The sequence below is a fragment of the Zootoca vivipara genome, chromosome 5, assembly GCF_965207765.1.
Source record: "Zootoca vivipara chromosome 5, rZooViv2.hap1.1, whole genome shotgun sequence".
Taxonomy (NCBI): Eukaryota; Metazoa; Chordata; class Lepidosauria; order Squamata; family Lacertidae; genus Zootoca; species Zootoca vivipara.
In genome coordinates, this window is record NC_142588.1 from 55,947,230 (window position 1) to 55,970,416 (window position 23,187).

The window sequence follows — 23,187 nt, forward strand, 5'->3', positions numbered from 1 at the left end:
TGGGGAAAAGGGTGCTCAACTAGATGGATAGTTGATTTGATCCAGATCCTGTAAAGAGATATCTGGACCGATGTTTCAGAAACCATACACTGACCCCGCCATTACCACCCTCCATTAGCCAAGCTGAGTTTCCCCATGAAAGAGTGCAATATATAGGTATAACAAATCAATGCATGAATGAAAAGAAAGGAAGGGTAAATGGGACTACAGTAGATTTATTGCAGAGGCAACATTGTAAGCAGAAGGATAGTGCCAGCAGAGGATCTTTTCTGAAAAAGTACCAGATGGATTTAGACTTGGGTTAGAAAGTTTCACATAAGGCTGGAAAATAACAGGCAAGGATGTGCTTGTTCTAAGACACACCTGGGAGTTTTCTTTCCAAACATGAGAGACTGGTCACCAGACAGGCAAGGTGGGACAGAACTTTAGTTCACATGTAATGCTAAGGCAAGATGTGTGTTGTTTTTTTGAACCATAATATGCACACGTTGTATGTTGATGACAGTTCAAGCATTCCTGCTTTGCTCCTCCCTTCATCCAGCTGGGAGCAACGAACCACAAGTTCTGGCTTGGCATGATGTCATCCCAGCAAGTGCTCCTCCTAGTACATTGCTCCCAAACAAACCACAGTCGGCAAGACAAGACAAGAATAATAAAACCTTGGCTTCACATCATGGTTAGTTTGGAGAGGAACAAATAATGCACACTGGTTTGGACATAATGCTAAAGTTGTGGTTGTGGTTTGCTTTTCTCAGCTGGGAAGAGCAAAACAGGAGTGCTAGTGCACATTACGGATAAACAAGTCGCACACCTTGCTTTAGTGTTACATGTCAACACAACCCTTGGATTAAAACGAAGTGACTGCACAGCATGTTTGACTTAAAGTGTTTGCTAGCACATCTGGAAGCATAGTGGGAAATGCTGTTTGGACAAATATGGCAGGAGTTGAGCCCTACAACTGAATGGTGTAGTTACTGTGAGGTTTGGGGTTAGGAAATTAATGGAGAAGTTGTTAAAAGTTTGGCATAGGCCCAACAGACCACACTCCTTCCCAAGAGCATTAGTTTGAAGCTCAATCAGGCTTCTGAGCAGAATAATATCAACTTCAGTGGTAGCAGAAAAATCATTCTTTTCCTATATCATAAAGACACCACAGTCTCTGTTGTGACACATTGTCCCAAAAGGAAACACAGACCCTGGTTAGTGTGTCTGCATCCCTTAGAATCTCACACCACTCATGGAGATTGGGGTGGTGTCTAGCAATATATTTGCTCTGCTGGCAGCTCTCCAGTTCAAGAACTTAAAGAAGACTGGAAGGGTTCTTTTCCTCTCCCCATCAACATGTTAACTTCAGCAGCAAAAGCCCATGCTGAATCGTGGACAATAAATGTCTACATACCATATTTTTCCATCTATAAGACGCCCCCCTATTTTGGGGGCGTCCGATTTAAGAAAACGGGGAGAGATCTATCCATGTATAAGACGCCCCCAAATTTTGGACATTTTTAAAAGGAAAAAAACCTAGTCTTATACCTGGAAAAATATGGTACATATCTAATCATGCAATTCAGTACCACATCATTGTCTGCACTGTGCTTCCTGCCTACCTGCATGCTTAAAAGCCCATGGAAGCCATTTCTGGGGAGTTGGGATGCCAGCTGCCTCTTACACTAAGCAAAACTATGAAAGCACCATTATCTTTTTAAGACACCACCCACAATTAACGGCCCAAACCATTAGCCTCAGATGGAATTTAATGAGCAGAGTTTGAGGGCTTCAGAACAGCTGTTTTTGTTTTACTCCTCTTTATGGTAGAGGAACCTTTGCCCCATTATCTGACCCCCTCCTTTTATTTCAGTTAATTGCATTAAAGCCACTTCCCAACACTCAGGAATTTCCAAATCCATTCCTGCTTCAGGAAGGCCTGCTTGGAATTAGAGCCCCACCACCTCCTCTCTTCGTCCCACCTCCCAGTTTTTTGTCACTAGCAGGGGAAGGGGAGGCTGGCACCTTCCCCCTGCAGCTACTCAGCAAGGCACAGGTTTCCTGCACAAAATACTTCCTCCATCTCTGGTATTGTCACCATGTGCTCCCTCTCAATTCCTGAAAATCTTGATGATGATGATGATGATGATGATGATGATGATGATGATGATGATGATATATTATGTATACCCCTGCCAATCTGCCCAGAATATTAAAAACACGATAAACATCAAACATTAAACTTCCCTAAACAAGGTTGCCTTCAGATGTCTTCTAAAAGTCAGATAGTTGTTTATTTCTTTGACATCTGATGGGAAGGCATTCCACAGGGCAGGCGCCCCTACTGAGAAGGCCCTCTGCCTGTTTCTCATATGCCATTTCCTTTTTTTCAGGTGTGATCCCAGACCCTTATAGCTTTGGATTTTAGCCACTTCTGGACATTCTGTTTCAACTGTACTCTGCAAGTGTTTGAAGTCTGACTCTGGGGCGATTGGTTTGCGATGTGGATGGTGATGTTTGTGAGCCCTACCCCTTTGCACTGCCTGTCTACCAATCTGCTTTGATCACTTCTAAAACAAATTCTAACGATTCAATACAACATACTGTATCCCTCACCTCTGATGCTGCCCAGTTTCAGTGAAAACTCATTGTGCCTGCTGTTTTGCTCCAGTGCTGGGGCACACACACTGCTTTTTTAGCAACTAACCTTTCCCTTACAAAGCAACTACAGCAAGGATGGCAGCAGGCACTCTTTACAGAGAAAGGGGAGGGCAGATGAAGTTCCCCCAGAAAAAGCAGGAGCTTATATGATAGGGAAGGGTGGGTGGGTGAAGTTTCCCCAGAACTTTCCCCTGAAAAGGGCTATCAATTTCATGGAATCAAGGTGCCGAACAAGTAGCAAAGAACCAGGCCCAGCATTAGTACAACTTTCTGTAATTAAACCCATGCCGTTGCTGCTGTCTAAAAGTGCTGGTTTTCTCAAACAGTTCATGTTAGATTTGGGTGGGGGAGGAGGGAATGTTGTGTGACCCATATGAATGGGCGTTGTCCTTCGTGATAGAGAGATGGACGCTAACCACCCAGATGAGTAGACACACACTACAGGATACTGCACATTTTCCACTTTGAATTCCTTTCATCCGTTTCAGTCTTAAGGGCATCTCCTGTAGAGTGAATTCTTCTGCAGCAAAATGCTCAATGCATTCTTACAACAAATGTTTCACTGGAATGCTACAATAGCATATGTGCTTACTAGTGTATATGAACCAAGGCTCTAATTCATGAACAAATACATTGCAAAAGTTCTGTCATCAACCCCAAGGCACTCAATGAGTGATGGCAACAGATCTCATGCACAGGTAACATAGTCATTGTGTAGCCACTGTGCCCCGGAGAGTGATCAGCACAGCGCTCCTGAATCTCTGTAAATTTAAAAATTTTAAATTTAAAAAGGAAGCTTCACTGGAGTCTGGAGTCCAAGAATGAATGGAGTGCTATATGGTATGCATAATTGTTTCCAACACAATTATCATGGAGTTTCACACACAAATGAAGTAGGTATAGTCTGGAATCATGAACCCATGTTATTCTCTATAAGTGAAATTCTGTGGCTATAACCTGGGAAACACTTTTGCATGCACCACAGAACTTCCTTCAGAATGCAAAACTGATGGTGTGTCAGGGAGGATTTGGAGGAGCAATGGACAGAGGACGTGGAAGAGGGGGCGGAGAGTAGCCAGGAGGAGCAGGAGTTCAGAGATGTTGCAGAGCCCTGCAACCACCCAGAGGCTAGGGAAGGAAGCTCAGACTCAGAAAGGGAGGGGGCTTTCAAATCAGCACAGACAAGGAGGGAAATGAAATGTAAGAATCAAAGACATCTCGCGTGATTCCCACGTCTACTTTGTTGGTGCGGAAATCGCAGGAAGCCACTCCCCGAATCTGACTCAACGGGTTCGGATGCATAACTCTGAACAGTAGCTGTTTCTTGTATATATGTAATAAAGATTGTAAATACCATGCTAATTGTGCCGGGTGTTACTGCGAAGGGGAAACACCACCATTACATGGTGCTTCTGTGTAGCTGAAGGCATTAAAGCACCATAAAGGGGTCCTGCATAATATAATATCTTGCCTAAGTGTAAATGTTGACGAGTTTTGAAGGCCCTTCTTTCTGTCTGATTCTATAAAGCTTCCCTTTCTGTCAATCAGTGGAGAAAGGCTAACCCACATCCTGCCTTGTTCAGTCAAAATCATGTTTGGGTGAGAGAGCTCTCTTCCTCATGTGGGGCCTATTGTCCATGCTGACTGAGACTGATGGAAGCTGGAGTCCAACAACATCCAGAAGGCCACAGGTTAGACACCCCTAGCCTAGAGATTACTGATAGTCAATCTCTGGAACAAGGGACAGTTTCAGCACCACTAGTGGATCATCTCCATGGAATCCTGGAAAGCCAGGAATTTATTTTGGCAAAAATGTCTGTACAAGCCAATACCAATTTGGCACAGCATCATTCTGAAGATGCCAGCAAATACAACAGAGCATCAACAACTTTCTAAGGACAAGGGACTGTCATTACGTGGCATTCAATCCATGGTTGCTCTCAGGCTATGTTGCTAGGCAGCAGGAACACCAGTCACACTAACCTGAGCAAACTCTTCATTAAGAGAACTGCCTGTGGATCACATCCCATTTTTTTTGCCACAGCTAGAATTCTATGCCCACCATTTCTAAAAGTGGCCCTTGGTCCTGATCAGGTCACCTTCAGCAACAAGGTTTAACCAGGACAATATCCCATTCAGGCTAGGTAAATGCTGCACATGTGTCTTTCTAAAGCTATCACATGACCCCAGAGAATAGACAGACCTGGTTGCTAAAGTAAATGACACAAAAGACAGACATGTCAAAAAATGTACCTCTCTGTGACCCAACCCACACTTTACTCAGAGTAGACGTGTTGGATTTAATGACTATGACTAGGTCTGTTAATTTCAGTGGGTCTACTCTGAGTAAAAGTTAGTTGAAAACAGCCCTGTATAATCACAGTCAGCTTGTCCTGTGACTTCCAGTTTCTCACACTAGTGAGGGAAGACCAGTGCTAGCAGACAAGTTCTGCCCTTTGAAATATTCATCATACAGTAGGTTTCTGTGAGGACAACATCCCTCTGCCACACATAGGGCACTGGTGTGTGGCATCCTTTTCTCTGAATATCTTATTGCATTGATACTGAAATCTGCAAGGCTTATCTTATAGGATTTATTCTTGGCCTACCCTGAGCTTCACACTAGGGAAGCCTCTGACACCAAAACCAACATGAGTGGTAGAATTTCTTGCTACATAGCTGGTATTCTTCTCACAGCGTAAATTCTGCCTGCAAGAGTTTTAGAAAAGCTTCTCCTTAGCCAAACAGAGTGAACTCAAGAAAACAGAATGGGAAAGGTAATCTTAGAAGTCTCTCTGTGTGTTCTTTGTCTGAAGATAGTGTCCTATCGATGTCTGGCTCAGTTCTTGACTTCTGCCCAAATTGATGCATGTTTAGAAATATTGGAAAAAGGGAAAAATACCTACTGTTGCCAGGTAACAGCATCCACTGTGTTCCCTGCCACCTTCATGAACCTGTGAGATACAGAAAATATGTGAGCTTCTGGAAATGAAAGTGGTAAATACATACATACATACATACATACACACACACACACACACATACATACATGTACTCACAGCTCACGTCAGTACAGGCCACTGACATTCCCAAGAAGTCCAAGTACGAATTACTGTTCTTCTGCTATCCAATATCACATCAACATTGAATCAGTAGGCTTTTATCAGAGCCTCAATTTAAAGTAATACTTGGATCTAGCAAAACCCATACTCATATTTACTCAAGTTCTGATTGGAAAGAAGATTCTTTTTAGAAAGGAAAACCTAAGCTAAACTGGACCCATTAATGAAACTCTCTGAAGGGGTTGGTGAAGGTTCTCAGGGTGCTATGACACTACTGCAATAGCTTCAGATTAGCACTTTGGTACCCACAGTTGCTCCAAGAACTGACTCCCTAGAGGGAGAATCAGAAGGATCCAAGAATGATTCTCCTAGAGTGCCTGCACCCCAAAAACTCTGAAAGGCAAGGAAGCTTAAAGTGTGCACCCAGCATCTCCAAGAACCAAAAACCATTTCTTTCCTTGTGTTGCGCACCCAGCATGCATAGAAAAAAAACATGCTATGTTATCTTAGATAGCAAATTTCCAAGGCTTCATGATGCATGCAGTATGGTTTGCAGCAAGCAGCACATCAGAGAGCTGTACAGGACAATAAGGAAAGTCAGAATTTGGTAGACCTCTTGCAACTTTGCCAGTTTTGCATGGCAGAAACCACCACACTTTGCATGACTTATTCAAATTTGCATGATAATTTTGACTGCAGTGTTTTGGTTTAGCAAAAATTGGAGCAACAGAAGCCCCCCAAAATCAGGAGAAGTTTGGAGCAGGGGCAATAAGATATGGGAAGACAATAGGACGTTCCCTTCCCCAAAAAGCTCCTTTTGGTTTTTCAGTGTGTACATTTTCAAATCTTCTCCATAGCCATGATAGCCATGTAAAAAGAACAAGGGCAAAATGCAACACGTTGGGTGGGTGGGGGTAATACCATGTCTTGTATCATATGTTGTGGCTCTGTGACTTGAAACATGCTATGCACACGCACACACACACAACAGACAGCAGCCTGTTTGTTTATTTGTGTGTCAGTTTGATTGGGAATATGGAAAAAAGTGCAAATATTTGCATCAGGTTATAGGGCTCCACTTAAGTTCATGGTGTGTGCAAGATGCTCACAGCACAGATAGTTCGGATGCTATGAATTTTTCAACTAGCATAGGAGAACTGGAATACAGGCATCTCCATCTCTTCTACCATCAAGAGCAGGGATAGCCAACATGGTGCCCTCCAACTCCCATCATCTGACCATGCTGGCTGAAGGTATGAGAGCTGAATGACATCTGGAAGGCACCACATTGGCTCACCATTGATCTAGATCACCATGATCTAGAACTGATATTTGACTCATCCCCTTCATTGCTGTCAGGAAGGCAGGCAGAATAGTTACTGGTATTTGTTTTAGCAGTCTCAACATGCTAGAAAAATCTAGAAAAATCTGCACATATAATGTAATTCTCAGTTTCTCGCTGTGTACATAAATAGCAAAGGATGGGCAGAGTAATGAACATGATATGTTGGGCAGTCAGTGTGTTCCAATGGTGATTTATACATTCTGTTCTCCACATGGCCATCCACATGGAATGAAATGTTAATTTGCAATCCTGTGAAATGATATGTGCTACTAAATTAAAGACATGGGGAAGTTCAGCCCCAACAAATAACATTTATATGTAGCTCATCTCCCTGTGGTTCTTTCCTCTTTCTTTCAAAGGCAGGGGAGGAGCATGTTTTCTTTTCTATTTGTATTTTCTTTGGTTGCGGTGCTTTTAAATAGAGTGCACACCATCTGTACCATTGTGTACATATGCTACAAATAATTTCATGAAACATTATAAAAAATCTATAAACTGGCAGGTAAGGCTACTGTATTTTGTGGTTGACTTCATTCATTTCCATCAATATGTGTATAGTTCAACAGGAATGTCCTTTTTCTTAAGGTTAATGCAGTCATGATTGTGGGGGGTTTCTTATCTCTTCCATACAAACCATCATATTTAGCTCTCCTACGAATGATATTATGTCCCTTTATATTTGATGCCCCAAACAATATACAGTGTTCTTTACTGAGGCCAAAGCAGAGCCAAGTACCATGGTCCTGTTACTCCCAGTGTTTTATATAGGTTGTCTGTGCTAATGAAACCAAGGCTGGCTTTCTCCTAATTTGCAGTACCATTACACTGCTAATCTTGTTAAAAGAGCAATACCTCTGCCCAATATGTGCATATTCAGCACTTCTTTCATCTTTTCTGATTGGTAATAGTTTCCATTTCCTTTTGCTGAATTTCATTTGTTGCGCATCCAGCTGTCCAAGTTATCATGATTGCTTTAAATGCTATCTCTGTCCTGCAAAGCTTCTGAGTACTTTACAGATTTGGTAAGCATCGTGCACATTTATGCACCTCCATATCCAAACCAGAGCACTTTCAACTTTAAAATCTATCTCCATGTTTCCAGTCCACACTAGTGGATTGTGCTTGATTGGATATATGAATGCTGTGTGCTGTTGTCCCCCCCTCCACCATAAGTTCAAGAAACCTAAGGTCCATTGTGGGTATGCACACAGGTACTTGTTTACTTGTCCAGGCACACTTTTTTATTTCATTTTTGAAATATCAAGCTTACCAGTAAACGAGATCTACACAAAAGAGCAGTCAAGAATAATAATCAAAAAAACATATGTGTCACTCCAAGCAAGGCAAGGATTTGAAGTTGCTGGTATAAAAGGCTACCACTTCCTTTCCTCCTCTTTTCTTTTCACACTTCCTGTACCCACAAGGGCAAATTTTATTTTTTACTTTCAGTACAGCTCTTTTGTGCAAGAGCAGTTCTGTGCAAAAGAGCGTTTTTAAAAAATAAATAAAAATCCCATGAGTATGCCCGCAGCAACAAGGAAAAGGGCAGGCTGCATTGTTTCCTTTGGGCTGATGGAAACAAAATGGAAGTAGGGGGTGTGGCAAAATAGGAAAGTTGATCTACTTCTTAGTGGACAAGTCTTTGTCAGCATGAGCAGACAAGCTTTTGAAATATTTAGAGGCCCACTTCTCAATTTATGATTTCCCTATGTTGACGAGATCACGTTATGTGCAACCCCTCCCTGATCCCTTCATCTCTACCCCACCTGGTGATATTTCTTACCCCCACAGGGAACCTCCTAGGTGATAATTCATTTACAAAGATTAGAAGAGTCTTTGAAAAATAGAAGTGGCAGGAACAATGTTCAGAAGGTGAAGCTGGTGCCATATCAAGTATCCAGCTGGAACCAATTGGTCAAACACTGGACCAGATGATTCGTCCAGCCAGATCTTGATAACACAAGCTCATAGGCAAAATGTCATCTGCTGATCCAAAAAAGCATATCAACATTTCCCATACCTCCATACCTCCCTCTCTGGTATCCACATGGAAACAATGGTATATAACCACCTAACAGCTGAGTATCTGTAAAAAATGGGATTCCCTTGGAACACCTGTCCTATCCCTAGTTGAAATAATTAATCTACTCTGAATGTTCAACTGTTTAACAACTTGTATTCCCACCTGATGATATTTCCTTCTACTTGTATTTCCATTTTGCACATGTGAAATGACATCAAAAGCCTTGCTAAAATACAATGCCTACTGTTCTAGCCTGATCTAATAGAGCAGATCCCTGCCAAAAGTCTGCTAGGTTGGCTTTCCCTGTTGTCGTCTTCATAAATCTATGCCAGCTACTAGCAATTACCCTGTTTTCCCATAGGTGCTTAAAACAGATTGATTTATAACCCATTCTAATAACTTCCAGGGTATAAAAGTCAGACTAATGGGCCTATAACTCCTCAATTTCTCCTTTCTTGCTTCTTAAATATAGCCATTATATACCTGTCCTACTCCATTCTTCTGAGACATCTTCTTTCTTCAATGAAGACTCAAGATAATTGGTACACCCTCATGAGATTTCTTTGGCATGTGATGGTTGTTCTTTGATGTGTGACTTTCTCCCCTGACCCACATCTGTTTTCTTTCCCTGTGTGTCATATATCTACTTTGAAGAGCACACCAGTTTACAGAGTATGCAGTTTAGGCATCAGGTAAGTGGGCTATGAACAAGCAAGTTGGGAAGGAATGGTCCTAGAGTCCTAGACCATTTCCCTTCTTGTGTATCTACAGTTTCATTCAGTCACTGGATGGGAATCTAAGGGGTGCTTCATATGTTATACAAAATGGAGAGTACCAATGGCATTCACTGTAATATGGGAAAACAACAACAACAACAACAACAACAACAACAAAATAAAATAAAATAATAATAATAATAATAATAATAATAATAATATATTTATACCTCGCCCATCTGGCTGGGTCTCCCCAGCCACTCTGGGCGGCTTTGAACAAAGATTAAAAATACATTAAGATGTCACACATTAAAAACTTCCCTAAACAGGGCTGCCTTCAGGTGTCTTCTAAATGTCAGGTAGTTGTTTATCTCTTTGACATCTGATGGGAAGGCATTCCACAGGGCGGGTGCCACTACCGAGAATGCCCTCTGCCTCGTTCCCTGTAGCTTTGCTTCTCGCAGCGAGGGAACCGCCAGAAGGCCCTCGGCGCTGGACCTCAGTGTCCGGGCAGAAAAATGGGGGTGGAGACTGTCCTTCAGGTATACTGGGCCAAGGCCGTTTAGGGCTTTAAAGGTCAGCACCAACACTTTGAGTTGTGCTTGGAAACATACTGAGAGCCAATGTGGGGGAAAGCGTACATAGATGACTCATTTATTTCAGAGCTACATAGTGGGTAGTATTCTATTAACTTTTGCTCAGAATAGACTCATTGAAATTAATGAATGTGACTAAGTTAGGTTCATTAATTTCAGTGGGTCTCCACAAATGAACAATCACATTCTAAGACAAATCCCGACCTCTCTCACCAACAAAGAAGCACGAACAAACAACAGAGAACCTGCACAAACGACGCTGACGCCGAACCCCTACACATATCAAGAAAAACAGAAACATTGGCAATCCACCACACCCAACTCCCCATCCCACCCACCTCTTTCCCCCCTTCCTCATAATGTCTCAACAAGTAAAATTGATGTGTAAAAATGATACATGGGAGGGGGAAAAATGAGACATTGCACTACCTTTGTAACCCAAGAAAATCCTTAATAAAAAATAATTATAAATTTCAATGGGTCTACTCTGAGTAACAGTTAGTTGGAGACTACCCACTATTTTTTCTCATATTAAATCCAGTTTTTCTACATGTATATCTACATGTAGATGTACATTTCCACACAGTTTCACACTTTGAAAGGGTTTTTACTACTCTGGTTTCCGCTGCTGGGGAGGCCCAGTGTTTGGTCCAGGTACTTCAAAGGGTTTTTTGGTCATATGGTCAGGCTCACAGCTAGGAAGTCAGCAGACTATGCGACAACAAACTCAATATTTTGCCTCATAATTTTATATATTTTGCTAGGCAGAGGCAGAGGAATTGTTGAATACTTAAATAAAACAAAATAATCATTTACATTATTCTTCCATGTAATTTTTAACCATTGGAGAAAAAAATTATGTTCACGTTACCAGAAAAAACACGACCCTCTCACACAAAGAAAGCAGAAAAATCTGGAACACATCTTATTTTACAAAGGGGGAGGGGTATGGTGTAATGTCTTTCTGTGCCTCCTCCCTTAAGATATGGGGTCTGTGAATTTTTAAAGAATCTCATTCACAAAACCTGGTTTAAATTTTTATTCAGGTGCTAAGTATTCCAGTCAAAATGGAGAGTACTAAAGAGTACAAAAATGCCAAAATACAGATAATGAACACTTGGCCTCAGTGAGACAACTGAGTCACAACTCCCCTTTAAAGAATGTGTATGGATTTACATAAAAAGAGGAACTGCTGCACTCTGGAAACACACTCATCAAGTTCTCGTCACACGTACCTAACCCTCTCCAGGGCTGTGGTCCAGGAAAACCAGTTTTGCTAGTTTGCAGCAATTGCCAGCTTTTCACAACACAGATTGGCTGCTATCTTCTGACATCACAGATTCCCCCACCCTCCCTCCTTGGAGCACTTTAGCAGATTTCCCACCCCTTCACACACACACACAGGGGGGGGGGGAATGGCATACATGAACTTTTGGTGGTTTAAACATGCACGCACACAACACACACAACACACACAGGTCATTGCCAGAAGTTGGGGGAAAGGGCATGACAGATGACTCACTCCATATTGGATTCAGTCCATTTTTGATTCAGTGATAAAGTCTTCTGTCAAAAGCACTGCAAAGGCAGACTAGAATCCAGGCTCACTTTGAGTGAGGGAAGCATGTACTTTATTAAGACATCCTTCAGCTCTGCTTCCACTGCTTCCCCTCTGCCCAGCTGAGTTTATATACACACTGTCATCTCAAAAGGTGGGATATAAATGTAAATACTGCAGCAGCAACAACAACAACTAAAATTAATAATAATAATAATAATAATAATAATAATAATAATAATAATAATAATACAGTGGTACCTCTACTTACAAATTTAATGCATTCCGAACGCACATCCGTAAGTTGAAAAAAATTGTAAGTTGAATCCCATAGGAATGCATTGGGAGAAAAAAATTCGTAAGTCGAAGCCACCCTATCTAAAAATTCGTAAGTAGAAAAAATCCTATCTAAACCGCATCCAAGATGGCGGACGGAGCTTCATTCATAAGTAAAAACATTCGTAAGTAGAGTTATTCATAAGTAGAGGTACCACTGTAATAATATAATTTGGAGACCAGAAAGCTGGAGAGAAAGGGCCACATGGCCTTCAGTGTAAGAGAAGAAAATATAATCATGAGGTTTTAGCTCATAATTAGCATCCTCTATCTTGGATTCACACCTAGGAAGGCTGAACACAGTGAAAGAGTGACACCAGTTTCCTATATACAGGGATGCCAGAAGGCAACCATTGTAATTCTGAGAAGAGAAATAATTTTTTATCTGATATTTTCGGAGAGGAAAATATAACATCACATTCTACCCACCAAATATCATCCATTGTTTAGGAACCAAGTTCCACACAAGGGCTGAACCTTGGCTGAGGTCATCTCAGTCTCCCTGCTAACAACTCCGCTGATTCTTTGGGAACTCTGAGAATGCTACGACTTCTGACCCTCCACCCCACAAAGTAGGGAACAGATACAGACTGTTCTGAGCAGCTCTGGTTCCCTGAATAGCCTAATTAACACTTCATCAAGTGGGGCTGGCTGTCCCATCTGTGGAAATTCCCTTGCACCTGACCACATGTCCGTCTCTGACTCTTCTCTCTGCCCTGCAGGCACCCAACTAGCTCAGTAGTACTAAAGGAATGAAATACACCGAGTTCCCAAAGCATCTCTCCTTCCCCAAATGCAGCAAGATTTCAGGTACAATATTGTGTTAGTATTCATTTCAGGGAAACCTGATTCACATTTCTGGCTGGGCAGACACAGGGAATCAGTTTGCGTTTAACATGTAGATAGTCAGTCTTTTAAAGAAAAAGAAAAACCCAAGGGTCGACAATCCAAGACCACATCCACACTGGACGTTTAAAGCACTATGATACCACTTGAAAAAGACATGGCTTCTGCCAGAGAATTCTGGGAGCTGTAGTTTGTTTAAGGTGCTAAGAACCATTAGGAGACCACTAATCCTCTCACAGAGCTATAATTACCCATAGTTCCCTGGGAAGAGCAATTGCCTGTGAAAACACTCTGAGGGGAAGGGCAAGCCATGTGAATAAATAGTACTTTCCTGCTCCACAGTAGAGAGGACAGTGGCACAATTCCACGCAAAGTCAGAGAAATCAACACCAAGACTTTAAAGTGATGAAAGGGCAACAGGGGAAACGCTAGAGTGCCACAATTCAGCAGTGGCATCACCTGGATTCTCGATAATAACTGAGTGAATGCATAAATTATGCCAGATCCAGAGAAAACAGCTACTGTGTGGAATGGCCACAACTCAGTGGCAGAACATGTGCTTTACGTGGAGAGTGTCCCAGGTTCACAATAGGGATGGACGGATCTGTCAACATCAGTTTTCATTTTTCCAATCTTAAATTCAGTTCTCCACATTTTGCAGCAAATTGTGAATTCTTACTTTATTTAAAAAAAACTTCTCATGAAAATTCACCAGCATCTTAGTGCAAATTTCTCCTAATAAATACATTTTTATATTCAGTTTTGACTAATGCACACATTTTGCAATCTTCCCCACCGTAAAGCATTTCTGTACATTGTTTCTGCTAATAATTTCATGTTTATGCACACTTTCCCCAAATTTATTCATTATTCAGTTGGAGAACTGCATCAAAAAATTCAGATGAGAGTTTTGTTTCCGTTTGCATGTTGTTTCAGAAAGTGCAAAATTGACAAATTCACTGTTAAATGAAAACTGCAACAAATTTCTCCTTTACCCCTGCCTCAGAGTAAACATGGATAGGATCACATGTTAACCAATTTTAAAATTTCCACCATACCCTCTTCACATACATGTCTTTAAAGCTAAATAAACCCAGTTCCTTCGGCCTTTCCTCGTGGGATTTGCCTTCTAGCCTATTTGTCATCTTTGTAGGTTGCCCCAGAAATGTTTCCAATTTCTTCATCACATTTGCTACCTAGAAGATGTGGCAGCAAGCATGCTTTCTTCCTCAGCATTACAGGTAATGCTGCTGCCAATATTACATTATTTTGCTGCAATTGGATTATGATTATGGATATGTTAATTGGCTGGTTTTATTGGAAAATTGTTGGGAAAGATTGAGGGCACTAGGAGAAGGGGACAACAGAGGACGAGATGGTTGGACAGTGTTCTCGAAGCTACGAACATGAGTTTGACCAAACTGCGGGAGGCAGTGGAAGACAGGAGTGCCTGGCGTGCTATGGTCCATGGGGTCACGAAGAGTGGGACACGACTAAACGACTAAATAACAACAATTGGAAAATTAATAAAAATGATTTTTTAAAAAAATATATGATTTAAATCAACAGTAGCTAAAATGAAACCAAGCATGTGTAACTTTAGGCCTGCCTAAACAAAAATGTTTTAAACAAAAGTTGAAAATAGTACAGCAAAGCTGTCTGCCTGGTGTCAATAGACAGGGAATTCCAAAATATATGCTGACTTGTGTGGAATGAGTCTTATGTGGCATCTGCAACAGTGCTAGTTCTGCAGATCAAACTGGTCAAAAGGGCATATATGGGGTAATATAGTAACAATATACTAATGATATACTATTATATACTAATGGTAACACCTTGAACTTGGACCAATAGCAAATGGGCAACCTGTGCAGATATCTGAGCACAGGTGTTATATATTGACAGGGTATCACTCCTCTCAGCAACTGTGCTGCAGCATTCTGCACTAACTGTAGCTTCTGTAGAAAGGGAAGCCCCAAATAGAGTGCATGGCAGTAATCCAATATTGAAGCCATCAATGGCTGACCTAATGTGGTCAAGCTCTGCTGGTCCAGAAATATTTGTAGCTGTGTCACCAGTCAATTGGTAAAAAATGCTTCTAGCCACTGAGATTACCTGGGGCTCCAGTGACAGGGATATGATATTTGCACACTTGGGTCTTCTTTGTTTGCATTTTACTTGGTCAATTTTCACCATGTTGCTGTGTGCTAAGCTCTGAGGTATATTAAGATTGTTTTGTATCAAAGGCTGGTGCAGAGGCAATGGCCAATCTGTGCAATGTCCTCTTTCTCATACAAGTCATGGTTGCTCAAGGCTTCTTCCTCTTTAGATGGAACAAGAGTCTGTATAGGAAGTTTTAATAAGGAAAGGTTTGGGTGTTTAAAAGGGACAGCCAATGAAAACTTCCGCCAATGCCTTAGGAATTTGGCAGGAAAGTGGTGAAATAGCACTGGAACATAGGGAAGGGAAGTGGCAAAGGAGATCTTATAGGAGGGTCAACAATGAGGCATGGACACTTTGCTTTGATTGTCCTGCCAATTTTACCAACTTGAGTCTAAAATGTCATGGAATACTCCAGGCACCTTCAAATGCCAGAACCTGGTCTGCCTAACACCCTGGCACTCTGAACATCATACAGCTAGAAATCAAGGGCACATACAGTCAGTTTAGCTAGTATACTGCTTCATATGACACAAAGAGTGGCTACTGTGCCTTTCATAGATGTATGTCTGGGGTAAGCATGGATTTTTCTATTATTGCACCATCATGGGCAAAGAAGCCACCTCTGCAGAGCTTTTCATTGCTGTTCAGTGATATAAACCTGAGAGATGGGTTTGATGTCTCTGGTATGAAAAATATTTCATAGGTCCCTGCATTGTTGGCCATGAATCAAATCACTCACCCATCCAGAAGGGCCACAACGTTCTTCCTAGGCCTCCCAATGTTGGGCCCATACAGGCTGGCTCTGGAGTAGGTGCGGATCAGCTGCAACAGGCTCTTCAGCTGCATGTAGTCTTTGCCCAACTGAGTACCATTTACTGCTCGCCCTGTCAGGGTACGGTAGTTATTTGGTTCTGGAAGCAAACAGAAACAAGCATTCACCAACTCTGACCCGACTGCCCTGAAGATGGTGCCCAGTAAAAGCCATGAGTGAGAAGGTGGAGTCACTGCCACTTACCAGGAAAGAGGGAGGGGAGGTTGGCACTGTGCAGGTACATTGGCAGAGAAAACCCAGTGATCTCACTGATGCACCTACATGGTGTTGAACTCCCTGCTGCCTCTTCCCTCTCCCTGCATGGAGACCCTATGCAGAAAGTACTGGTGAAGGTGACTCTATATAGCTCATTACAGTGCAAACATATGCACGCTTACCTCAGAATAAGTGATATTCAACACAGCTGGAATCCTGGAAAGACATTTATAGGATTGCACTATTTGTCACCTGTTTTTACTGAGAACTTTCAGATCTTCTTTCTTATACAAGCTCCTTCCTTCCCTGTACCATCAAGATAGCAATCTCTGTTTTGCCTGCAGATTCCTATGGCTATCAATTGCAGAGAGCACCTCCAGTAGCAGTGTTCCACTTCTGTCATTCAACAACTACTAGCTATGATGGCTATGTTCTAGCTCCACTGTTGGAGACATTATGGTGCTGAATACCTGTTGCTGGGAATAGCAAGTGGGCACGCTGGTGTTGCCTTCATTTCCAGCTTGCAGGCTTCCCACAGGCATCTGGTTGGTCACTGTGAGGGCAGGATGCTAGACTAGATGGGCCATTGGGCTGTTCTTAAGAATTCCTCCTAACCTAGAAGGTGACCCCAGTGATTATTTTCTCTCCAATCCTCCTCCCCGTCCACCTCCTTCTCCAAATCCCCATCTCCAAACCTCACTCACCATTGCCCAACTCCCAGGAGATGTTGTACTTCTTGCTGGCACTGTACTTGAGCAAGCTGAGGGCATTGGAGCTGTTCCAGGAATTGCTGGGGTTCCGGCGCAGTGCGTTCAATGCAAAGATGAGGTGGAGGCCAGAACAGTCAGCAAAATTATAGAGTTTGTCTAGAGACCTGGCTGGGAAGAAACAAAACCAGCCTGAAACTCAAGTGCAAAGAACTCCAAGGTCCAGAGAGTAACCCCCATAGTTGCTAAAGTTCTTTGTCCTAGGGAACTCAGAAAAGGGTGGTAACAAAATGGTCCAGATGATGGGTTCATTATGCCAGTCTTCCCCACCTGATTCCCTCCAGATGTTTTGGACACCCAATTCCCTTCAGTCTCAGCCTATCTAGCCAATGGTCAGGGATGATGAGACCTCTCATCTAAAACATCTGGAATACCCCAGGTTGGGGAAGGCTACAGCAGGCATCCCCAAACTGCGGCCCTCCAGATGTTTTGACCTACAACTCCCATGATCCCTAGCTAACAGGACCAGTGATCAGGGAAGATGGGAATTGTAGTCCAAAACATCTGGAGGGCTGAAGTTTGGGGGTGCCTGGGCTACACTGTGCTATAAATGGCCAGCAGCTGCTATTTATTTATTTATATTTATTTATTTATTTTAAAAAAAATTTTACCAAGTAGCAAGAGGATCCACTCCATCCTTTCCCAGGTTAGTTCTCCTATTGTGGGGATATCACCCACCCCCCAGCATTCAGATTACCCCCATCTCACTAATATGTCCATACTTGTCTAGTTACAAGGAGTATCATACTAGATATTAGACGTGTGGGGGGAATCTGACTGTGTGGGAAAGCCCTTTATCGCTTTCTGTGGCTTCCTGGAGGCTGTCTCCAAGGTGGCTTGTGGTTTACAGAATGACACCAGACATCTCCAAGTGGCTCCTTTCTGTGCAGTCTGCTTTCCTTGGAAGCTCTGACCCAGTTTAATGAGGTTATACATCTGCAGCCGCTTCTGAGAATCGTTTTTTTACAGACAGGTCTCCAAGGAGCAGTTATACCTTATTATTCATTTTTACAGCCTGGACTATCTTCTTGAAGAAGGAGAACAGTTAAAAGGGAATAGTTTTATATTAAACTAAAAAGCAATTGGGGGAAAGAAATAGCTTTCAGCCTTGGAATTGGATGGCTTTTACTATCGGGAATGGGCTCCAAGCTGCAGGCAGGCCTACAGGAAGCAAGGCACTGTTGCGACCTCTTGGGAGCTTTGCTCTATGGTTCAACTTCCAAAGCATGTTAACAATCATTTACTTGTTTCTTCTCATAACAATTCTAGGGGATAAGTCACTATTATTCCCATGTTACTGGTGAAGAGCTGAGGCTAAAAGATGGTGACTCGCCTATGGCCTCGTGATGGTAGACAAGGGCCTACTAGATGTAAATTCAGTGCTAGAGCCACTGGAACATAAATGAATATGGAGAGGCCTTCATTCAGCCAATCTACACCAGTAATTCTCTTTCCCCCTCCAAACTATTTATTTGAGAAAGGAAATAGATGTGCATATAAACCATTCTTGGGTGAAATTTGCAGATAGCTGAAGAACAGAACTTAAATGTGCACCTCTGGAGGGAGGGGAGAAGGGAATTAGCATTAGAAACAGCTCCAAGATGTCCTTGCATGCTGTAAAGGAGGCCTGCGCACAGCAGGCAAGGAGGTGGGAATCTCTGAGGTGAAAGGTCGGAGATGCTAAATAGGCCCATACGGCTGGCGGTTTGTTCTTTATGGGGCCAAAGGCTGGGTCACCCCCCTGGGGGAATCTGCTGTCTCTCAGGTCTCAGCCACTCCTTGTTACATTGGGCTCCATTCTGTCCGGGTCACGCATTTTCTAGGGGAACCCGTGCTTTCACGAGTATCTTGGGGCCTGCAGTGTGCATGTGTTTGTGTGTTAGCGCTGTCTGAGCCAGCTCCAGGTTTTGATGGAAAATCCTGAGGAGATTTTTCCCAGCCAATTACATTATTGTTCTCGGAGAGCTCCATGTTTTCTGTGGTGAGGTGTGGGAGTAGGGAGGAGAGATGCTGCAAGCTTTAAGTGGAATCAGGTGTTGTTTCCCTGCAGGGAAGTCTGGTAAATGTCAGAGTCCTTGGAGTAACAGGTACTGGCAGATGAGCCCAGCACTTCCCACACAGAACAGCCTCCTTCCTCTCGGAATCCTGCATCCTGCCCTTTGTCCTTGGAACGGAGGTCCATCGCTACGTCAGATAGACCAGCCGCTGTTCTGGGAAGCTGGCACCCACTGGCAGCAGCAGGCGTAAGGATGAGGCAATGTTTTTCAGACAAAAAAGGTGGGACCCAGATGTCACCCAGAGTGCTTAACATCCTAGCAGCAAGTACATCTCTGATGGGCCAAGTCCCACCTGCTTGGGGCCGGGAACCACGTTCAGGGCTCAGAGGATCCCACCTGTGAGTGCGCAGGTGCCAGGGGAGCATGTGTTGCCATGGCGATCACTATTGTGTTTCTTAAGTAAGAAGTAGTGAAGGAAAGCAGGAGGGAGATGCAAAGAGAAGCCGTGAGTTTCCAGCACAGAGAGCTGCTCACCTCCTCCCACTCCTCCTTTCCTGTGCTGCTGCTGATGTAATACAACAAATTTATCTGGCTCAGTGCAAGCTGCAGGGCCATTCTTTGCCCTTGAATGTAATGAATTTCTTTCCTGAAGGCAGGGACCAGCGCTTGCTAGGTAACAGTTGCTCGCTAGAGGGTCTGACAGAGCTGCCCCTCTTTTTTTCTTCTGTCTCTGGGGTTTGGGCCTGGATGTTTGCCAGGTCTTCAGTAGCTGCACCTTGTCTTAGGGCTTCAAAACATTTAGAAGGTACAGCTACGGTCTTCAGGGAATACTCAGCAACTTTATACTTTGAGTTGTCAACTGATCAAAAGAAAACATTATTGCTTGTTTGGGCACTCTTTACACCAACTTGATATGCAGAAATTAGCAACTGATAATGTTTATCTCCTGCCAATTCCTGCATAGCAAGCTGCTCTTAAAAGCTGGTTCAACAGTTGGCAACCCTGTTTACATCAAAACCCGGTTTCTGTTTAGTTAGGTTTCAGGCACAGCTTGCAGCCCTGTAGTATTAAAAGCAGCACTACATAAAAGAGAAAAAATATTACACCTGCCAGGGGGCTTCTCCGGTCCATGCCACCCTAATGGCCGTTGTTGGTTGCTTAGAGCTTGCATCTTGCTCCAGGATATGGATTTTACTCATGACTACTATTTTTGATATACCATAATGAATGCAGAAAAGTGGGCAAAGTACCAGCAGAAATAGAGGAAACACTATGTTCTCAATTAGCAGGGCTTAAATTAAACTACTAAATTGTTTTTTTCCATCTCGCTCAGGATGGGGCTATTTTGCAAAAGTTCAAGACACTGTTTTTTCCAGTCTTTCAACTGAAGAAACATGTTGTCCATGGAAATTTAAGAGAGAAGCCACTTGTTAAAGACATGACTGATGCTTCATGAGATTTCACACACTTCTAGAGTGGGAAGGCTTGGATGAAGATACCTGCCCATTTATAGGGTTTTCCATCCATCCTCATAAAGCCACTGACCTTTTTACAGCTCATGCATAGAACAGCCTGATTCAAAACGGCTCAGGGCTCCTGTACCTTTAAGAGTTGTGGAGAAGATGGAATTCCTGAGGAAATTTTCAAATGCTAGGTGCATCTGCTCAAATTCCCTCTTCTACACAACTATTAAATGTGCAGAAGCCCCTTTCCCTTTTGTATCTGGCCACGCTAGTCCTACTCCAGCATGTTGTTAAGAGCAGTCTGCCATACAAAAGAAAATGCAAAATGAAGCATTTGTGGAATGAAAATATAGTGATAATTCCTGCTTGTCAGGCTGTTTTTAAATGCACAGGGAAAGGGACAGTTAAAAAGAAGATTGCCAACCCTTAAAAAGTACTATTTATTCTTCCAAGCCAGAAACAATTCATTTGGTTTGAGTGCAGGAGATAATTCACATTGTAATAGAACAACAAGACTTAATACACTGTAATTTAATTTATGTAGCCAGCCAGCCAACTGCCCACACATTGTGTTCACATGCCAGTATGCCATCAGATCTATAAAAGTGAATGAAAACAAAAATAAAACCCAAGAACAATCTAATGAAAGCCATAACAGAAATGCCAGGCGCTGAAAACAGAGACAAAAAAAAACATATTTCTCTCCAGTGCAAAGAGATAATGGTGATCACTTAAGAGATTTTTTTTTCCTGAAAGCCTCTTGTACCTTTAATGTTTAATAACAGCTAAAGCTTTAGTATGCTGGGGAAAGCTGCCCCTCCTGTATTTCTGCCTGTCATGCAGCTGTTGAAGTCACTGGAACTGTACAGTCACCTGCTCCTGGTAAGAAAACAGCTCTAGAAGAGCTTTGCTTGTCAAGCCATGAGGGGTTTGGAAACCTCAAGTGCAAATCCAGAAGAGCTAGACATAATGAGCAGTATTCAACGAAATAATTGTACTTGCATAAAGATTAGTGCTAGCACAATGGGACTCCCCACACCCTTTCCTCCCCTCACACATACCAGAGGGTTGTGGGGAAACCCGGAACAGATTTGGGGGAAGGCATGCTGGAGAGATGGGGGGAACGTTCCACTGTTTAAGTAGAAATCCTTGCACTTATGGAACAATTTGCTTAGCACTATGTTGAATACAACCCATTGTTACCAAACCAACCAACAATCTGATGCTAGAGAGAGGTCTAAGAAACCTGTCACTGGCCTGTGGATCACTCAAGCCACAGGCCTCCATCCCCTCCTATGTTGTGACTTAGAGACTTACCTTGAATTGTATGCCCACTTGGGGTTGTTGTGTTTGCTCTCCCGACCCTCTTTTTTCCTCCCTGTTACATACTTATTTGTTCTGTTCTTTTAAGCAGCCCAATGGTTTTCTCCACACCTTCTGTTAGGAAATGTGTTGGGCTGGTGAGATGGAGGCAATGTGCATTATGTTGGGGAGCAGGCATTTTGTTTCCTCCTCAACCATCCCACTACTATTTGAAGGGGTTGCTGCTAGGAAACATAGGTGGACTGCAAAATGGACTGCAAAATAAATAAATGTGTAGCTTTTCTCAATAGAGAACACAAACAGAATCTGTGTCATACTTAAACATTTTCTTCAAAATGTGTATCACCTCCAGTAGTAGCCACCTGCTACTCAAGATGTTGCATCTATTCATTCATTCTTGACTTAGAGTACATGATCTGATCATGTTTTTCTCTGAAACCGCGAGGGCTAGAAACATTGCTTTAAATCAGGGTTGCAACAAGTATCTTGGTTGAAAGGCCAAAGATCTGTGACTGTGCATGCAGAAGGTCCATGTTCAGCTCTGGTATTTCCTGCAGCAAAGCTGGAAAAAGTCCTGTCTGAGACCCTGGAGAACTGCTGCCAAGTGGAATCATGGGGTTGTGACATAGTCCTAGCTGCCTGTCTGTGCATGAGACTAGAACCTCTTGATGCATTTATAAAGTCCCCTCTCTGCTTTTCTTCAAAGATGGACAATAATCTATTGCCATAATTTTAACACTCTCTGGCTCTTAGTGTAGTGATCTACCTAGCGCTATCCATGCCAATGCAGCTAAATACTGTTGGGCTTCATCCCAAATGCTATATGCCCTGAAGATGCAGTCAGCATGCTCCACACAGACGGCAGTGACACACTTCTGCCTGCCTTGCGACTACGCCAGGGTTAACTTGCATCTGGGAACTTCTGGAAAGAGAACAATTTTCAGGGGTGTTATTAAATTAAATGTTAAAAAAGCAGTTCTGAAACACATTGTCGATGCTATTGACTGAAACACTAAATACAATAATCTCCCTTTTTCCATTTATTTTCCTCAGCTTTAAGAATTATGCCGTTGCCACAGAATTTAACATTAACAATGGCAATTCTCTGAATCACCAGGAAGGAGCCAAGAGAGTGACATCAGCTCTGAAGTGGGCTACAAGAACAGGAGGTGGCTTGGAAGTCCAATAAAGATGACTTTGGAGGAAGCAGGTTTGTTGCACAAGAGCTCCAAACCAGCTGAAAATAGTGGCTGGAAGTGCTCCAAGGCAATATACTAACTGCTGACATCCTACCACCTGCAATTCCAGTTGCTTGATCT

At 42.7% G+C, this 23,187-nt stretch overlaps 1 protein-coding gene across 1 annotated transcript in view; it reads right to left on the bottom strand.

Moving 5' to 3' along the window:
* The window catches only part of HPSE2 (heparanase 2 (inactive)), a 113,425-nt gene that overhangs the window by 19,309 nt on the left and 70,929 nt on the right, over positions 1 to 23,187 (bottom strand). Inside the window, exons 4-6 of the mRNA XM_035133543.3 lie at positions 17,023 to 17,196; positions 16,031 to 16,202; positions 5,553 to 5,600 (exon numbers count right to left, since the gene is read on the bottom strand). Coding sequence (XP_034989434.1) covers positions 5,553 to 5,600; positions 16,031 to 16,202; positions 17,023 to 17,196 — 394 coding nt within the window. The remainder of the gene's footprint in view (positions 1 to 5,552; positions 5,601 to 16,030; positions 16,203 to 17,022; positions 17,197 to 23,187) is intronic.